Genomic DNA, 17,437 nt, shown 5'->3' with positions numbered 1-17,437 from the left:
CCTTAAGTTATCTGCAAAATATGCAAAATAACAGTACTGAATTATTGTAGGTTTCTGTGATGTATGTTAAGTCCTTAACTTCATATACATAGTAAAATCCCAGTGAACTGAGCAATTATCAAAGATTTTGTAGACTGAAACATAGTCAAATTTATCTATTTTCTTTATATTTAGTATTTTCTGTATTTTGTTTAAGAAAAGACTTCCTGGGCTTCCTAGGTGGCGCAGTGGTTGAGAGTCCGCCTGCCAATGCAGGGGACACAGGTTCGATCCCTGCTCCGGGAAGATCCCACATGCCGCAGAGCGGCTGGGCCCATGCGCCACAGCCACTGAGCCCATGTGCTGCAACTGCTGAGGCCCACATGCCTGGAGCCCGTGCTCCGCGACGGGAGAGGCCACCTCAATGAGGAGCCCGCGCATCGACGAGTAGCCCCCACTCACCGCAACTAAAAGAAAGCCTGCACACAGCAAAAAAGACCCAACCCAGCCAATAAAATAAATAAATAAATTTATAAAAAAAAGAAAAGACTTCCTAACTCAAGTTATATTCTCTGATATTATCTTCTAAAATCCTTATTGTTTTGCTTTTTTCAAATCCAAATTATCTGTAATTATATTTAAAAGGTTTGATTTCTCAGTTAAAGACAAAGATTGATAAATTAGATTGAAAAGACAAAACGCTGATATATGTTTTAGATATAGGACACAGAAAATTTGAACATAAAAGCATGTATTTCATGAGGAATATTTCTTACGTGATTTCTGTCATATTGTCGTGCTTTTAGAAAGATCATTTTCACTCTAACATATTATAAGATGACCTACATCTTCTATTTATAGTTTTATGTTTTAACAGCTTTATTGAGTTATAACTAACATACCATACCATTTATCCTTTAAGTATACAATTTGATGGTTTTTAGTATATTCACCACTATGTGCAATCTTCACCACAGTTTTATTTATTTATTTATTTATTTATCTATTTATCTATTTATTTATTTTTGAGTACTTTTTTTTTCTTTTCTCTATTTCTGGCTGCACCATGCGGCTTATAGGCTCTTAGTTCCCTGAGCAGGGATCAAACCCATGCACTCGGCAGTGAAAGTGTGGAGTCCTAACCACTGGACTGCCAGAGAATTCCCACCACAGTCAATTTTAGAACGTTACCATTACCTCAGAAAGAAACTCCATACCCTATAGCTATCAACTGCCATTCCCCCAGCCCCAAGCAACTACTAATCTACTTTTTGTCTCCATAGATTTGCCTGTTTTGGATATTTTTCCAAATTATGTTAAGTCCACATTATATATTGTCATGTTATATGAAAAGAAGTCATATAATATATGATCTTTTATGACTGCCTTCTTTTACTTTAGCATAATGTTTATAAAATTCATCATGTTATAGCATGTTTTAGTACTTCATTCATTTTTATGACCAAATAATATTGCATTGTATGGATATACGACATTTTATTTTTCCAGTCATCAGGGTGATATTTGGATTGTTTCCACCTTCCTATTATAAATAATTCTGCTGTAAACATTTGTATACGTGTTTTGGGGCCTGTTTTGAACATGTTTTTGTTTCTCTTGGGTATATACCTAGGAGTGGAATTGCTGAGTCATATCGTAACTCTTTATTTAATTGAGGAACTGCCAGACTGTTTTCCAAAGTGGCTGCACCAGTTTACATTCCCCCTAGCAATGTAAAAGGGTTTCAATTTTTCTACATTCTTTCCAACAGACTTTTTCATCCTAGCTATCCCCGTGAGTGTGAAGTGGAATCTCACTGTAATTTTGATTTGTATTTCCCTGATAACTAATGGTGTTGAACATCTTTTCATGTGCAGTGAGCTCTGCTTTAAATTTGGTGCGCTAGGCATCTCACCTGCCTCGCCTTTAGTCCTGGCTGGCCCTGCCTGAGATCAAAGCTATCCTCCTCATAATACTGAAAGATTTTATCTTTTCATTTTCATTCACTCAAGTGTGCAGTGAAGTTTTCCAGAGACAACATGATTTCAAAATAGGTTGATTGCAGGCACAGACATGCCGATTCAGCTGTCATCTGTGAAGCCAGACATTAAAGAAATTTGCAAAAATTTGAAACAGTAGCACTCTTCTCACTAAATTTTTGTTTTGGTAAATACAGTTTTTTAAAATGAAAAATATGTTATTTGTGTTCATGTGTAGTGGCTTTATTATTACTTTTGATTAATTGAATACTTAAAATTTCTGTTTTAATTTCAAACACAATAAATACGAATGGCAATAACCCACATAAACAGAAACTCTTTGGGATCCTTAATAATTTTTAAGATTTAAAAAAGATCTTGAGATCAAAAAGTTTGAAAACTGCTGAACTAGTCCAATATTACCTAAGACTTTGGAATTACTGCTGTGGACAAGGGAGGAGATTAGTAGAAGGGTTGCTGAATAGGTGTGCATTCCCATATGACATCAGGTAGAACAAGTTTGTGGTGCTTAGTGAGAACAGTCAAGGATTTAATTATTTTATCCAGAAAAGCTTAGCTACCCACTGATGGAACTAGAAAAAAGAGGTGAGGAGGATTAATCAAAATTATAGATTGGCAAGATGGGGATAGCAGAAATCTGAGGAAGGAGGTGAGTCTAGGACATTAGTGAAGACACTGTGGAAATGGCTGACCATCTGTGCTAAGGGGAGTTGAGAGGGCACGATAATACAGAAGAGATCTGATAGGTCTAGTAGATAACAACATGAAAGGGAGAAGGTATGTATCATGTAAATAAAGGCCAAGTCAGCAGAAAGGAGGTACTATGAAAATTCAGGACATAGGTGGAATGGTCCAATTGAAGAATAAACCTTAGTTATTAAAAGTTTATCACCTGAAAGAAAAGACTAACTCTAGGAATCTTCAGACTTGAGTTCACCAGTTTCAAACTTGCTGTTTAGTGTAAGGTTTAATCACTTAATGTTTATAAGCCTCAATGTTCTCATCTGTAAAATGAGGATAATAATAATTACATTATTTCTTTGAGTCCTGCAGAACAAAGGAAACAGCATGTTAAATTCTTTATAAACTATAAAACATTGGAACATCTTATATGTGATGTAAGAACTATACACTTGTCATTTTCATAAGCCTTTCCTTTTTTTAATTTCAGGCAGAACTCAAAAGCTTGATGGACAACGCTTCTTCTTCCTTTGAATTTGCTAAAGAACTCATCAGGCACAATCTGGTGAATAATAGTTTCCAGTCTTGACAGACTTGAGGCCTACCCTATTTTGATACATCACAGTGGTTGGAAAGCTGAATGAAGGGAGATATCTCAACAAGTATTTCTCTACCCGAGTGAACTCTTTTTTGCTGTGGAGAGGAGAGAATGAGTTTAGAATATCATTCTTTCCTCAAGCAAATCCTTATTGGGAGGGCAGTGATACATACTTAACGTTTAGAAAGCAATGTAAGGCAGTGAGATCCAAGTATTCATTTTGTTGGTAAAGACAAAGGAACATATCCGTTTGGGTTGTAATAAATGGGAAGGATATTCTGATGAAAGTAAACCTTAAGCTGGTCTTTGAAGGATGGCTGGGATTTAGAGGGTTCATTTGTGGCAAGGACATGGATGCATGAATGAAGACGACATGTGTAAGAGTGTGAGCAGATTGAATTTAATAGAAAAGAAAGTTTGCGTTGGGGTACAGTGAAAAGTAAAGTTTTACTTAGTGAAAAAGTAAAAGGGTGGTTAGGTTTAGGGCTGGATTATGATGGCCATTACTAAAAAAAAAAAAAAAAGATTCAGATGAAGTTTCAAGTTTGATTCCATTGACTATGCAGTGGAATGGGTACAGAGCAGCTATATTCAACTCACAGACCTGGGGACATTGAGCAAATTATTTAATATTGTTGAGTTTCAAATTCCTCATCTGAAAATGGCGGTAATAACACCTTTTCCTTCTGATTTCTCTATTCCTTCTTTCGCACCAAGTCTCCCAGTATGGATGCTGAAAACCATAGCTGTTTTAGTCTTTCTCTTCCCCTTTATCTCTGATAGCTACTCAGTCACTTAATCCTATTAATTCTTGGTTGGTAGTGTCTTATATTTATTCGATTCCTCCTCTAACTCAGGTCTCCATCACAGGTGGAATTTTCTGTGGTTATTTTTTTATTATGAGCTTCTGCCTCTAATCTTTTCACTTCTAATACAGTTTATAAATTAAAGCCAGGTTAATTTTTGTTGAGAATGATGTGTTAGAGATAGTAGTTTGGAAATTAAACTTGGAAAGAGATTGAGACTGGAGAATAGGTTTAAGAGTTTTCATAAGAGTAGTGATAGCTGAAGAAAGGATTAAAAACAGAGAAGAATATGGCTCCAAGAGAGCATTTGTATTTAAGGGGCTGGAAGAAGGAGAAGGAGAAGAAAATAACTCAAGAAAGGGCAGGCAAGAAAAAGAACCTTGATAATGTACAGTTGACCCTTCTACAGCATGGCTTTGAACTGCATGAGTCCACTTATACACAGATTCTTTTTCAGTTGTAAATAGTGCACGGTCTGAGGTTGGTTGAATCCTCGGATGTGGAGGAACCATGGATGTGGTGGCTGACTATAAATCATACTCGGATTTTCAACTGTGTGAGGGTCAGTGTCCTTAAACCACCCCCCACCGTTGTTGAAGGGTCAATAGTAATGTCATTTTAAATTTGTTTCCTGATTTTCATACAATTTTTAAAGATTACACTCCATTTATAGTTATTACAAAATATTTCTTCATGATATACAAATACATCTTTGTATGCTATCTTACACCCAATAGTTTGTACCTCCACCCCTATACTGCCCCCCGCCCCAAACTGGTAGCCACTAGTTTGTTCTCTGTATCTGTGAGTCTGCTGCTTTTTTGTTATAGTCACTAGTTTGTCACATTTTTTAGATTCTACATATGTGATATCATACAGTATTTGTCTTTCTCTGACTTATTTCACTTAGCATAATGCCCTCCAAGCCCATCCATGTTGCTGCTAGTGGCAAAATTTCATTCTTTTTTATGGCTGAGTAATATTCCATTGTATATTCCATGTACCGCATCTTCCTTATCCATTCATCTGTTAATGGACACTCAGGTTGCTTCTAACTGTAATGTCATTTACAACTACACATTTTAATCATCTGGGAGATTTTTTTAAATGATGGATGAGATTTTTATTGAATGGTTGGGCTAGGGTTCAGCTATCAGTACTTTTCTGAAAAGTTTCCCAAGTGGATATAATATACAGCCAGAGTAAATAACTGTTATATGTATGTTTAACCGGAAGGTGCATATTAGCTAGTGATAGGAATTATCTTTGAAGGGTGGGATTAAAGAGAAAAGTAAGAAAATGGAAAATTTCCTTTTTCCTGTTGTAATACTTGTGTATAAAGTTTTTTCCAGTGAATACATATTACTTTTATAGTTTAAAACAAAACTTGAAAAATATTAAGCAATATAAGTTGTTATTAACATCAACTTTGGCAGTCAGACCTGAGCTCAAAATCAAGTTATACCATGTACTAGCTTTGTAACTTTGGGTAAGTCACTAAACATTGATGAGTCTCCAAGTTCTCATGTGTAGAATAGGGCAAATTACAGCACCTACCTTATTTCCTTGTGATGATGAAATGAGGTAATGTGTATAAGGTACCTCAAACAGTATGCAGCACATAGTAAGCATTTAGTAAATAGTGCTGTTACTGTCATGCTGTGGCCATAGGTTTCAAAAGTGCAGATACATCGTGGAGCAAGAGGACAGAAAAGTCCATTGAATTTGGCCAAAGGGGTTAATTTGTGACTTGTAGAGTGAGTTTACTAGTGTGCAGAGAGCAGAAGCCAGTTTTCTGGGAGGTTAAGGAGTAAGAGGATGAGAAGAAAGTTGAAGCAGGGAGCCACATACTTTTAAAATATGACATTGAAAGAAAGGAGAAAAATAGGGTGCTATCCAGAGGGAACAGTGACACCAAGTGGAAGATTTTTCAAGAGAGCAGAAACCTTTGTGCGTATTTAAAGTTGAGAAGTGGGACCAGGATTAATGAAATGGAATGATTGATTGATGCAGAAACAAGATCTAGAAGTCATGACATCAAAGAAAACAGCTGGAGGAATTAATCTTGGCAAGAGAAGGGAGCGTCTCAAACAAGGAAGAACCAAATAAGATGACTAGATGAATATTTTGAGATAAAAAGAAGAGATTAGGTAGTTTATATCTGACTGCCTTGATTTCTATATATTTATTTGTGAAATAACTTACTATGTGCCAGATACTGTGCTAGGCCCTGGGTACAAAACAGTATGCAAAACTGTCCTTTCATGGATGGTGATTTTGTTTTAGCTATTCTCTGTAGCATTTATTATCGTGTGACAACATACCTAAGTTTGCTCTTTGAAGGTCTCTCCCTACTTGAGTATAGCCTATATAGTGACAAGGGAGTGACTTGTTCCTGGTGTAGCCCTGGTATTAAAATACCAGGCATATAGTAGGTGCTGATGGATATTTACTGAATAACTAAATGAAATATTACCTACTATATGCCAGACATTTAGCCCACTTTAACTCATTTAATCCTCATGATAACCCTGAAAGGTAGACGTTACTAATGCCATTTAGAGATTAGGAAACAGTCTCAGAAAGATTATATAAATTCCTTCATGGAGTTTTTTTTAAATAATTTTTTCTTAGTGCATTTTAAAAATTTTATTTATTTACTTATCTATTTATTTTGGTTGTGCTGGGTCTTAGTTGCACCATGCATGCAGGGTCCCAGGTTTCCCAACCAGGAATCTACCCCAGGCCCCCTGCATGGGGAGCATGGAGTTTTACCCACTGGACCACCAGGGAAGTCCTCTTCATGAAGTTTTTTATGTAGAATAGCTGTCTATAAAAAAGGTTTCGTTAATAATTGGGTACTTTAAGAGTTTTCTACAGTTCTTACAAGGAGAAAAGGAAATGTATGCAATAAGGTTATGCTTTTATTCTATTTCTTATAATTTAGATAATGCTTTCTTTCAATGTGGTCAGGGTCATGTGTATAGAGAGAGAACTTCAGGAATAAAATCATACTTTCAAAGAATAACTGCTGTGTCAGCTCCTTACATATTTACACCAATAGCCCCTTACACCAATAAATGTACTCATACTTACTGCCAATAACAGAGTTTCTCTGTCTTTAGGTTGTTTTCCGAGGAGGTGAAGGGGCTTTGCAAGTCTTGCCTCCCCTGGTAGATGTCATTCCTGAAGCTAGACTAAACTTAGTGATTTACTACCTTCGTCAAGGTAAGAAAAATTTGTCTTGGTCTTGCCTATAATAAGATATTTTAAAACATTTAATCGCTAACTGTGCTACTTGTTTAACTTTTAAAATCAGTCATAATACTATAAAAATATATTTGCAACAGGTTCATAAGATGGAAGAAATTTATTAGTATTTATTTGTTGTGCCTTTTCTCTTTATCCTCTCTTTCCTCTTCTGTTGCTTCCAATCTCTTGCTCATTCTGTTTTTTTCTTTTATTTTTCTGCCCTTTGTTCTTTGTTCATTGTATTTCAGTTTTTCTGTTTCTATTCCTTCCCCTCCCCTGCTTCTTCTTTCTCTTGTGTCCCCCTATGTGTTATGTACATCTACATTTTCTTGAATCTTTTCTTTTTCGTCATTAACTGCCTTTTATTTGCTCTAATTGTCTGCCTTTCTGTTTCTTTGTACGCCCAGCTTCTTATGAGAAATATTATGGTGCAAAGAGAATGTGATATTTGTTGCCCCTAAGTAAGGATAAAATTTTTAGGCACATGTCTAAAGCAGTCTTTTTCTTTTTTTTTTTCTAAAGCATTCTTTTATCTAACGGTTGTGAGTGCAGGGTAGGAGCTACCATGCAGTGGTGCTGGCACTCTGTCATGGACCTTGGACTAACAGTGTGGGCCTTTTTAGGTGCATGGTAGAAACCAACCAGACAACATATTCCTCACTGAGGAAAATGTGTTTATTAGCATAAGAACATGAACTTGCAAATAGTTCTCTCTAATTTGATATATAAGCACAAAGAAATATGCTTTTGGACAAGAATTAAAGCAACACTATATATTTTATAAATTAATTTTTATTCTAAAAATTTCAAACATAAACAAAAGTTAATAGTATGAACACCTAAAATGAACACCCAAATATTCACCCTAGATTCAACAGTCTTCAAGATATCACCAGTCTTTTCTCATTTATCCTCCCTCTCCCTTTTTTGTTGCTGAAATATTTTAAAGCAAATTCCAGACTTCATGTCATTTCACTCCTACAATACTTTATATATCTTTAAAAAAAAGTGGTTGTTTTTCTTATATAATTACAATGCCATTGGCATATACTACCCCAGTCCTTATTTTTAGCTTGAACTTTTAGGTGCTTCATGGCTTAATATGAGTTTCCTATAGATATTAGGTAATCTACTACTCGACATTGAACTTGATGGAGAGTTAGGGGACCAAAAAAAAAAAAAAAACCCAAATCATACTTCCCATGAATGTTTGAAGGATCTTCTCAATTGGGGGACTGTTTCAGAAGAGTTTGCTAGGATACAGACAAGTATGGCTACTTATTTCTTATGTTTCAGATGATGTACAAGAAGCTTATAATTTAATTAAGGATCTGGAACCTACTACTCCTCAGGTAATTGAGAATGTGTTACATTTTTACTTAACCAAATTCTGTTGAAAGGTAGCTGGAAGGTGTATTAGAGAAGATTTCTGCTTGCCAAATCTCAGGAAAGATGGTATATATTGATCTAGGAATGTTATGTTAGACTTTTGATATGAGAATGAATATTCCGGGCTTTTTGATATTTGTAAACTCCCATATATGTGGTCATTTCTTCAAAAAGGTTGAGGTTTGAAAATACTGAAATCTAGAATTCTGCTGAAACTAGGTATAGAAACTTACGCCACCAGTATAATTGTCTGTACTGTGTCTTTGTCCCCTGCTAGGCTGTTAGCTCCTTGCAGGTAAGGACTGTGTCTGTATTGTGTCTCCAACACTGTGTACACTAAGCACACAGTAGGCATCCCATTCATTGAGTGAGAAACTGACTGAAAAATGTTTCCAAGCCTAAATAGGTATGTTTCTCAAAATGCATTAAAAGCTTAAGCATCTTTTGTTCTGTTCTTTTTAAGAGCCCTCTTAAATAAAAATAGTACCCACATAAAGATTGATAGAGCTAAGAAGAGTATCTGTTAAAGAATAAAACCGAGTCTGAAAGGGATACAGTTGAGGCCTTAGGACTCTGAAAGCGAGAATACCTTACAAATGAGAATCAGAAGATACTTTTTTTTTTTTTTTTAGGAAAGGGATCACTAGCAAATGAAGGTTATTATATCATTGGAAAGGGAAAATAATATATATGATGTGGTCACAGAGAATGGCAGTGGCTGACAAGGTGTAAAAATTATTATATAAGCATTTTATTGTTAAATTTTTCCACTGAATTGAAATTAAAAAAAACAAACTTAACTCCTGTGAATGTACACTGAGTTTTTCTGCTTAAGAGTGAGAATTTACAAATATGATGGGTTCTGTTATATGCACACTTTCCTGGGAACCAAATGACAGTCTCCTAATTCTTTCATTCAAACCAGGGATAGAACAGAGAAAAGTGACTTTGGGTAACTTTTGATAATATATATAAAGCATTGAGTTGATGCAAATGATTTATTTGAAAGATATCTCATAGCTCCACATTCCTTTTAAATTAATTAGTGATATTCCATGTTTTTAGGAGTATATCCTCAAAGGAGTGGTCAATGCAGCCCTTGGCCAGGAAATGGGTTCGGTGAGTATAAAATCACTGGTAATCTATAGTTTGCAAAGTTAGAGTGTATGGAAAAGATCAAAATGAATGTCAGAGTTCAACCAGCAGTAAGTGTACAAATAGGCTCTTCTGCAGTTCCTTTTATTTTTCCATATCCTCCGATCCAGATTCCATTGTGCAAAGAATTCTGTTATTTAAAGACAAAGAAAGGGAATTCCCTGGCCATCCAGTGGTTAGGACTCTGTGCTCTCACTGCCAGGGGCCTGGGCTCGATCCCTGGTCAGGGAACTAAGATCCCACAAGCCGTGCAGTGTGGCAAATAAAGTAAAGTAAAAATAAAGCTATAACCCTAAGAATTGCTGCTTTGTTTAAGCAAAAAAAAAAAGCCCAATTGTTAAACAGTGTGTATATCAGCATATGATTGCAAAACTTCATTCTTATTTTCACTGTTTTTTTTTTTAACCTTGCATACTTCTGAGCTATAATTTTGGCATCTGTAAAATGGGAATAATTGTTTCTCTGGGAGAGCTTTTTATAAATACCAAAGCACTGACTAAAATTAAGCTCTTATTCATCTGAATATGGCATAGTAAGTTCTTTTTGGAACAAAGTGGGATATAAATAAATCTTTTTATCTCCAACTCACTCTGAAGTGCTTCATATAGTAGATAGGCAATAAATAGCTACTGAATAAATTAATGATTTTATTTAATAAATACCCCTTGATATAGCCATAGCTCCTACCACAAGGTCTGATATATGATAAAAAGAGCAATAAATATTTGTAAAATGAATGAATGAATGAGTTCATTTAATGAAGGTACTTTTAAGATAGAATTTGGGGATTGGATTTTTTTTTTCTTCTTTTCTATCTGACCCTAAATAGGTTTTAATTCAATTGCAGATTATCATTTTCTAGTTGCTTATGCTAATAAGAATTGTTTATTTGGGGAGGATTTAAAACAAGGGTATATGTTAAATCCTGACAAATATGTTAAAACCATAGAGATTGTAATACAAATAATATATTTTCAGCTTATTCTTCTACATCAGCTCTGCTTTGTTTTTCAGAGGGATCACATGAAAATTGCCCAGCAGTTCTTCCAGTTGGTGGGAGGCTCTGCTAGTGAATGTGGTATGTCTGAATTCTGTACTTGTGAGCATAATTTATAATTGGAGTTGGTCGTATACTGACTGGTGAAGTTTGATTCTCTGTCCAGGGATATATATCTGTTAGGCTTCCTGTTATAAAGTAGGAACTCAGGCAGAGGAGGGAATATTGAATTAGCCCTTCTTAACAGCTCAGCTAAAATGGGATGAGAGGATATATAAATACAGGAAAACAAGTGTATTCTCTAGTTCATTAGAATTTTTAAAATTTGATTCTGTTTTTTTATTTGAACTGTTAACTTTTATTGATTTCTCAAGAGTTGTTTATGTATAAAATTTTTGTCATGCTGTAGATATTTTTCCAGTAGGTCATCTACTTCTGACTTTACCTGTGGTGTTTCCCATGTGAACACATTCAAACCTTATTTATCTTTCCTGCAATGATTTCTTACATGGATATCAAGCTTAGAAAATGCTTTTTTATCCCTGAAGTTATGTAATATTCACCTGTATTTCCCACCAGTAGTTTTTTTTAAAGTAGATAAAGGATTTTTTAAAAAACATTTATTTACTTATTTATGTATTTATTTATTTATTTGGTTTCACTGGGTCTTTTTTTTTTTTCAATTTTATTTTTTAATTTTTTACAATAAACTGCATATATTTAGAGTGTACAGTTTGGTATTCCAGTCTCCCAATTCATTCCCCCCCCAACCCTCCCCACTTTCCCCACTTGGTGTCCATATGTTTGTTCTCTACATCTGGATCTCTATTTCTGCCTTGCAAACCAATTGATTTGTACCATTTTTCTATAGTCCACATATATGTGTTAATATACAATATTTGTTTTTCTCTTTCTGACTCACTTCACTCTGTATGACAGTCTCTAGGTCCATCCATGTCTCTAAAAATGTCCTAGTTTCATTGCTTTTTACAGCTGAGTAATATTCCATTGTATGTATGTACCACATCTTCTTTATCCGTTCATCTGTTGATGGACATTTAGGTTGCTTCCATGTCCTGGCTATTGTAAATAGTGCTGCAGTGAACATGGGAGTGCATGTGTCTTTTTGAATTATGGTGTTCTCTGGGTCTATGCCCAGTAGTGGGATTGCTGGCTCATATGGTAGTTCTGTTTTTAGTTTTGCGAGGAACCTCCATACTGTTCTCCATAGTGGCTGCATCAATTTACATTCCCACCAGCAATGCAAGAGCGTTCCTTTTTCTCCACACCCTCTCCAGCATTTACTGATTGTAGATTTTCTGATGATGCCCATTCTAACCGGTGTGAGGTGATACCTCATTGTAGTTTTGATTTCCGTTTCTCTAATAATTAGTGATGTTGAGCAGCTTTTCATGTGCCTCTTGGCCATCCGTATGTCGTCTTTGGAGAAATGCTTATTTAGGTCTTCTGCCCATTTTTTGATTAGGTTGTTTGTTTTTTTAATATTGAGCTGGATAAACTGTCTATATATTTTGGAGATTAGTCCTTTGTTGATTCATTTGCAAATATTTTCTCCCATTCTGAGGGCTGTCTTTTTGTCTTGCTTATAGTTTCCTTCGCTGTGCAGAAGCTTTGAAGTTTCATTAGGTCCCACTTATTTATTTTTGTTTTTATTTCCATTCCTTTAGGGGGTGGATCAAAAAAGATCTTGCTGTTATTTACGTCGAAGAGTGTTCTTCCTATGTTTTCCTCTAGCAGTTTTATAGTGCCTGGCCTTACATTTAGGTCTTTAATCCATTTGGAGTTTATTTTTGTGGATGGTGTTAAGAAGTGTTCTAATTTCATTCTTTTACATGTAGCTGTCCAGTTTTCCCAGCCCCACTTATTGAAGAGGCTGCCTTTTCTCCATTGTATATCCTTGGCTCCTTTGTCATAGATTAGTTGACCGTAGTTTATCTCTGGGCTTTCTATTCTGTTCCATTGATCTATATTTCTGATTTTGCACCAGTACCACACTGTCTTGATCACTGTAGCCTTGTAGTATAGCCTGAATTTGGGAAGCCTGATTCCACCAACTCCGTCTTTCCTTCTCAAGATTTCTTTGGCTACTCAGGGTCTTTTGCTTTTCCATACAAATTGTAAAATTTCTTGTTCTAGTTCTGTGAAAAATGCCATTGGTAATTTGATGGGGATTGCATTGAATCTGTAAATTGCTTTCAGTAATATAGTCATTTTCACAATGTTGATTCTTCCAATCCAAGAACATGGTATGTCTCTCCATCTGTTTGTGTCGTCTTTGATTTCTTTCATTAGTGTCTTATAGTTTTCTGAGTACAGGTCTTTTACCTCCTTGGTTAGGTTTATATCCTAGGTATTTTATTCTTTTTGTTGCAATGGTGAATGGGATTGTTTCCCTAATTTCTCTTTCTGATCTTTCATTGTTGGTGTATAGAAATGCAAGAGATTTCTGTGTGTTAACTTTGTATCCTGCAACTTTACTGAATTCATTGATTAGCTCAAGTGGTTTTCTGGTGGCATCTTTAGGATTTTCTATGTATAGTATCATGTCATCTGCAAACAGTGACAGTTTGACTTCTTCTTTTCCAATTTGGATTCCTTTGATTTCTTTTTCTTCTCTGATTGCTGTGGCAAGCACTTCCAAAACTGTGTTGAATAGGAGTGGCGAGAGTGGACATCCTTGTATTGTTCCTGATCTTAGAGGGAATGCTTGCAGTTTTTCACCATTGAGAATGATGTTTGCTGTGGGTTTGTCATATATGGCCTTTATTATGTTGAGGTAGGTTCCCTCTATGCCCACCTTCTGGAGAGTTTTGATCATAAATGGGTGTTGAATTTTGTCAAAAGCTTTTTCTGCATCTATTGAGATGATCTTGTGGTTTTTATCCTTCATTTTGCTAACATGATGTATCACATTGATTGATTTGCGTCTATTGAAGAATCCTTGCATTCCAGGGATAAACCCCACTTGATCATGGTGTGTGATCCTTTGAATGTGTTGTTGGATTCTGTTGGCAGTATTTTGTTGAGAATTTTTGCATCTAAATTCATCAGTGATATTGGTCTGTAGTTTTCTTTTTTTGTAGTATCTTTGGTTTTGGTATCAGGGTGATGGTGGCCTCATAAAATGAGTTTGGGAATGTTCTTTCCTCTGCAATGTTTTGGAAGGGTTTGAGAAGGATGGGTGTTAGCCCTTCTCTAAATGTTTGATAAAATTCACCTGTGAATCCATCTGGTCCTGGACTTTTGTTTGTTGGGAGATTTTTAATCACAATTTCCATTTCATTCCTTGTGATTGGTCTGTTCATATTTTCAATTTTTCTTGATTCAGTCTTGGAAGGTTATACCTTTCTAAGAATCTGTCCATTTCATCCAGATTGTCCATTTTATTGGCATATAGTTGCTTGCAGTAATCTCTTATGGTGCTTTTTATTTCTGCGGTGTCCGTTGTAACTTCTCCTGTTTCATTTCTGATTTTATTGACTTGAGTCCTCTCCCTCTTTTTCTTGATGAGTCTTGCTAGAGGTTTATCGATTTTATTTATCTTCTCAAAGAACCAGCTTTTAGTTTTATTGATTTTTGCTTTCTTTGTCTCTTTCATTTATTTCTGCTCTCTGATCTTTATGATTTCTCTGTGTGTACTAACTTTGGGTTTTGTTTGCTCTTCTTTCTCTAGTTTCTTTAGGTGTAAGGTTAGATTGTTTATTTGGGATTTTTCTTGTTTCTCGAGGTAGGATTGTATTGCTATAAACTTCCCTCTTAGAACTGCCTTTGCTGCCTCCCATAGGTTGTGGATCATTGTGTTTTCATTGTCATTTGTCTCTAGGTATTTTTTGATTTCCTCTTTGGTTTCTTCAGTGATCTGTTGGTTATTTAGTAGTGTATTGTTTAGCCTCCATATATTTGTGTTTTTTACAGTTTTTTTCCTGTAGTTGATATCTAATCTCATAGTGTTGTGGTTGGAAAAGATGCTTGATATGATTTCAATTTTCTTGAATTTACCAAGGCTTGATTTATGACCCCAAATGTGATCTATCCTGGAGAATGTTCCATGTGCACTTGAGAAGAATGTGTAATCTGCTGTTTTTGGATGTAATGTCCTATAGATATCTATTAAATCCAGCTGATTTATTGTGTCATTTAAAGCTTGTGTTTCCTTATTAATTTTCTGTGTGGATGATCTGTCCATTGGTGTCAGTGGGGTGTTAAAGTCCCCACTATTATTGTGTTACTGTCAATTTCCTCTTTCATAGTTGTTAGCATTTGCCTTATGTATGGAGGTGCTCGTATATTGGGTGCATATATATTTATAATTGTTATCTCTTCTTCTTGAATTGACCCCTTGATCTTTATGTAGTGTCCTTTCTTGTCTCTTGTAACATTTTTTATTTTAAAGTCTCTTTTATCTGATATGAGTATCGCTACGCCAGCTTTCTTTTGATTTCCATTTGCATGGAATATCTTTTTCCATCCCCTCACTTTCCGTCTGTATGTGTCCCTAGGTCTGAAGTGGGTCTGTTGTAGACAGCATATATATGGGTCTTGTTTTTGTATCCATTCAGCCAGTCTGTGTCTTTTGGTTGGTGCATTTAGTCCATTTACATGCAAGGTAATTATCGATATGTATGTTCCTATTACCATGTTCTTAATTGTTTTGTTTTTGTTCTTGTAGGTCCTTCTCTTCTCTTATGTTTCCCGCTTAGAGAAGTTCCTTCAGCATTTGTTGTAGGGCTGGTTTGGTGGTGCTGAATTCTCTTAGCTGTTGCTTGTCTGTAAAGCTTTTGATTTCACCATCGAATCTGAATGAGATCCTTGCTGGGTAGAGTATTCTTGGTTGTAGGTTCTTCCCTGTCATCACTTTAAATATATGGTGCCACTCCCTTCTGGCTTGCAGAGTTTCTGCTGAGAAATCAGCTGTTAACCTGATGGGTGTTCCCTTGTATGTTGTCGTTTTTCCCTTGTTGCTTTTAATAACTTTTCTCTGTCTTTAATTTTTGTCAATTTGACTACTCTATGTCTTGGCGTGTTTCTCCTTGGGTTTATCCTGCCTGGGACTCTCTGCACTTCCTGGACTTGGGTAGCTATTTCCTTTCCCATGTTAGGGAAGTTTTCAACTATAATCTCTTTCAGTATTTTCTCAGGTCCTTTCTCTCTCTCTTCTCCTTCTGGGACCCCCATAATGTGAATGTTGGTGTGTTTAACGTTGTCTCAGAGGTCTCTTAGGCTGTCTTCAGTTCTTTCCATTCTTTTTTCTTTATTCTTTTCCGCATCAGTGATTATCATCATTCTGTCTTCCAGGTCAGTTATTTGTCCTTCTGCCTCAGTTAATCTTCTATTGGTTCCTTCTAGTGTATTTTTCATTTCCGTTATTGTGTTGCATATCTATGTTTGTTTGTTCTTTAATTCTTCTAGGTCTTTGGTAAACTGTTCTTGCAACTTTTTGATCTTTGCATCCAATCGTTTTTCAAAGTTCTGGATCATCTTCACCATCATTATTCTGAATTCTTTTTCCGGAAGAGTGCCTATCTCCTCTTCATTTAGTTGTTTTTCTAGGGTTTTATCTTGTCCCTTCATCTGGTACAAAGTCTTTTGCCTTTTCATTTTCTGTGTCTTTCTGTGGCTGTGATTTTCAGTTCCACAAGATGAAATACTGCTGATACTGCTTGATGCTGCTGTCTGCCCTCTTGTGGAGAGAGCTATCTAGGAGGCTCGTGGGTGCTTCCTGATGGGAGGGAGTGATGGTGGGTTGGGCTGGGTGGGTGGAGCTCAGTAAAACTTTAATCTGATTTGGTGGGTGGAGCTCAGTGACACTTTAAGCTGCTTGTCTGCCAATGGGTGGGGCTGTGTTCCCACCCTACTGGTAATTTGGCCTGAGGCGACTCAGCACTGGAGCTTACAGGCTCTTTGGTGGAGCTTACAGGCTCTTTGGTGGAGCTAATGATGGACTCTGGAAGGGCCCACGCCAGTGAGCACTTCCCAGAACCCCTGCTGCCAGTGCCCCTGTCTCCTCGGTGAGCCACAGCTGCCCCCACCTCTGCAGGCAACCCTCCAACAACAGCAGGTAGGTCTGGTTCAGTCTCCTATGGGGTCACTCCTCCTTCCCCCTGAGTCCTGGTGAGCACACTTTTTTGTGTGCCCTCCAAGAGTGAAGTCTCCATTTTCCCCAGTCCTGTGGAGGCCCTGCAATCAAATCCCACTGGCTTTCAAAGTCTGATTCTCTGGGGATTCCTCCCCCCATTGCTGGACCCCCACATTAGGAAGCCTGACCTAGAGCTCAGAACCCTCAGGACTTCTTCTGTATAACTGTTCTTCAGCTTGTGAGTCACCCACCCAGCATTTATGGGATTTGATTTTAACGCGATTGCGCCCCTCCTACCATCTCATTGTGGCTTCTCCTTTGTCTCTGGATGTGGGTTGGGTTTTTTTTGGTGAGTTCTAGTGTCTTTCTGTTGATGTTTGTTCAGCAGTTGGTTGTAATTCTGGTGCTCTTGCAAGAGGGAGTGAGTGCACGTCCTCCTACTCCGCCATCTTGATTCTGACTCTTCACTGGATCTTAGTTGCA

General features: G+C 36.6%; 1 protein-coding gene across 7 annotated transcripts in view; it reads left to right on the top strand.

Annotated features, from left to right (window-relative positions):
- Positions 1–17,437, top strand: part of IFT56 (intraflagellar transport 56) — a 44,236-nt gene that overhangs the window by 15,204 nt on the left and 11,595 nt on the right. For 6 of the 7 annotated variants that reach the window (XM_057731685.1, XM_057731684.1, XM_057731687.1 and 3 more), the window contains 6 exons: positions 3,151–3,225; positions 7,190–7,292; positions 8,613–8,668; positions 8,983–9,000; positions 9,771–9,824; positions 10,875–10,938. In XM_057731685.1, the coding sequence (XP_057587668.1) occupies positions 3,151–3,225; positions 7,190–7,292; positions 8,613–8,668; positions 8,983–9,000; positions 9,771–9,824; positions 10,875–10,938 (370 nt within the window). The remainder of the gene's footprint in view (positions 1–3,150; positions 3,226–7,189; positions 7,293–8,612; positions 8,669–8,982; positions 9,001–9,770; positions 9,825–10,874; positions 10,939–17,437) is intronic. The other variant, XM_057731688.1, reaches the window with a different exon arrangement.

The sequence above is a fragment of the Hippopotamus amphibius genome, chromosome 4 (assembly GCF_030028045.1).
Source record: "Hippopotamus amphibius kiboko isolate mHipAmp2 chromosome 4, mHipAmp2.hap2, whole genome shotgun sequence".
In the NCBI taxonomy this organism is placed as follows: Eukaryota; Metazoa; Chordata; class Mammalia; order Artiodactyla; family Hippopotamidae; genus Hippopotamus; species Hippopotamus amphibius.
The sequence above is the reverse complement of the archived record's forward strand: the minus strand, read 5'-3'. Positions and strand labels throughout refer to the sequence as shown.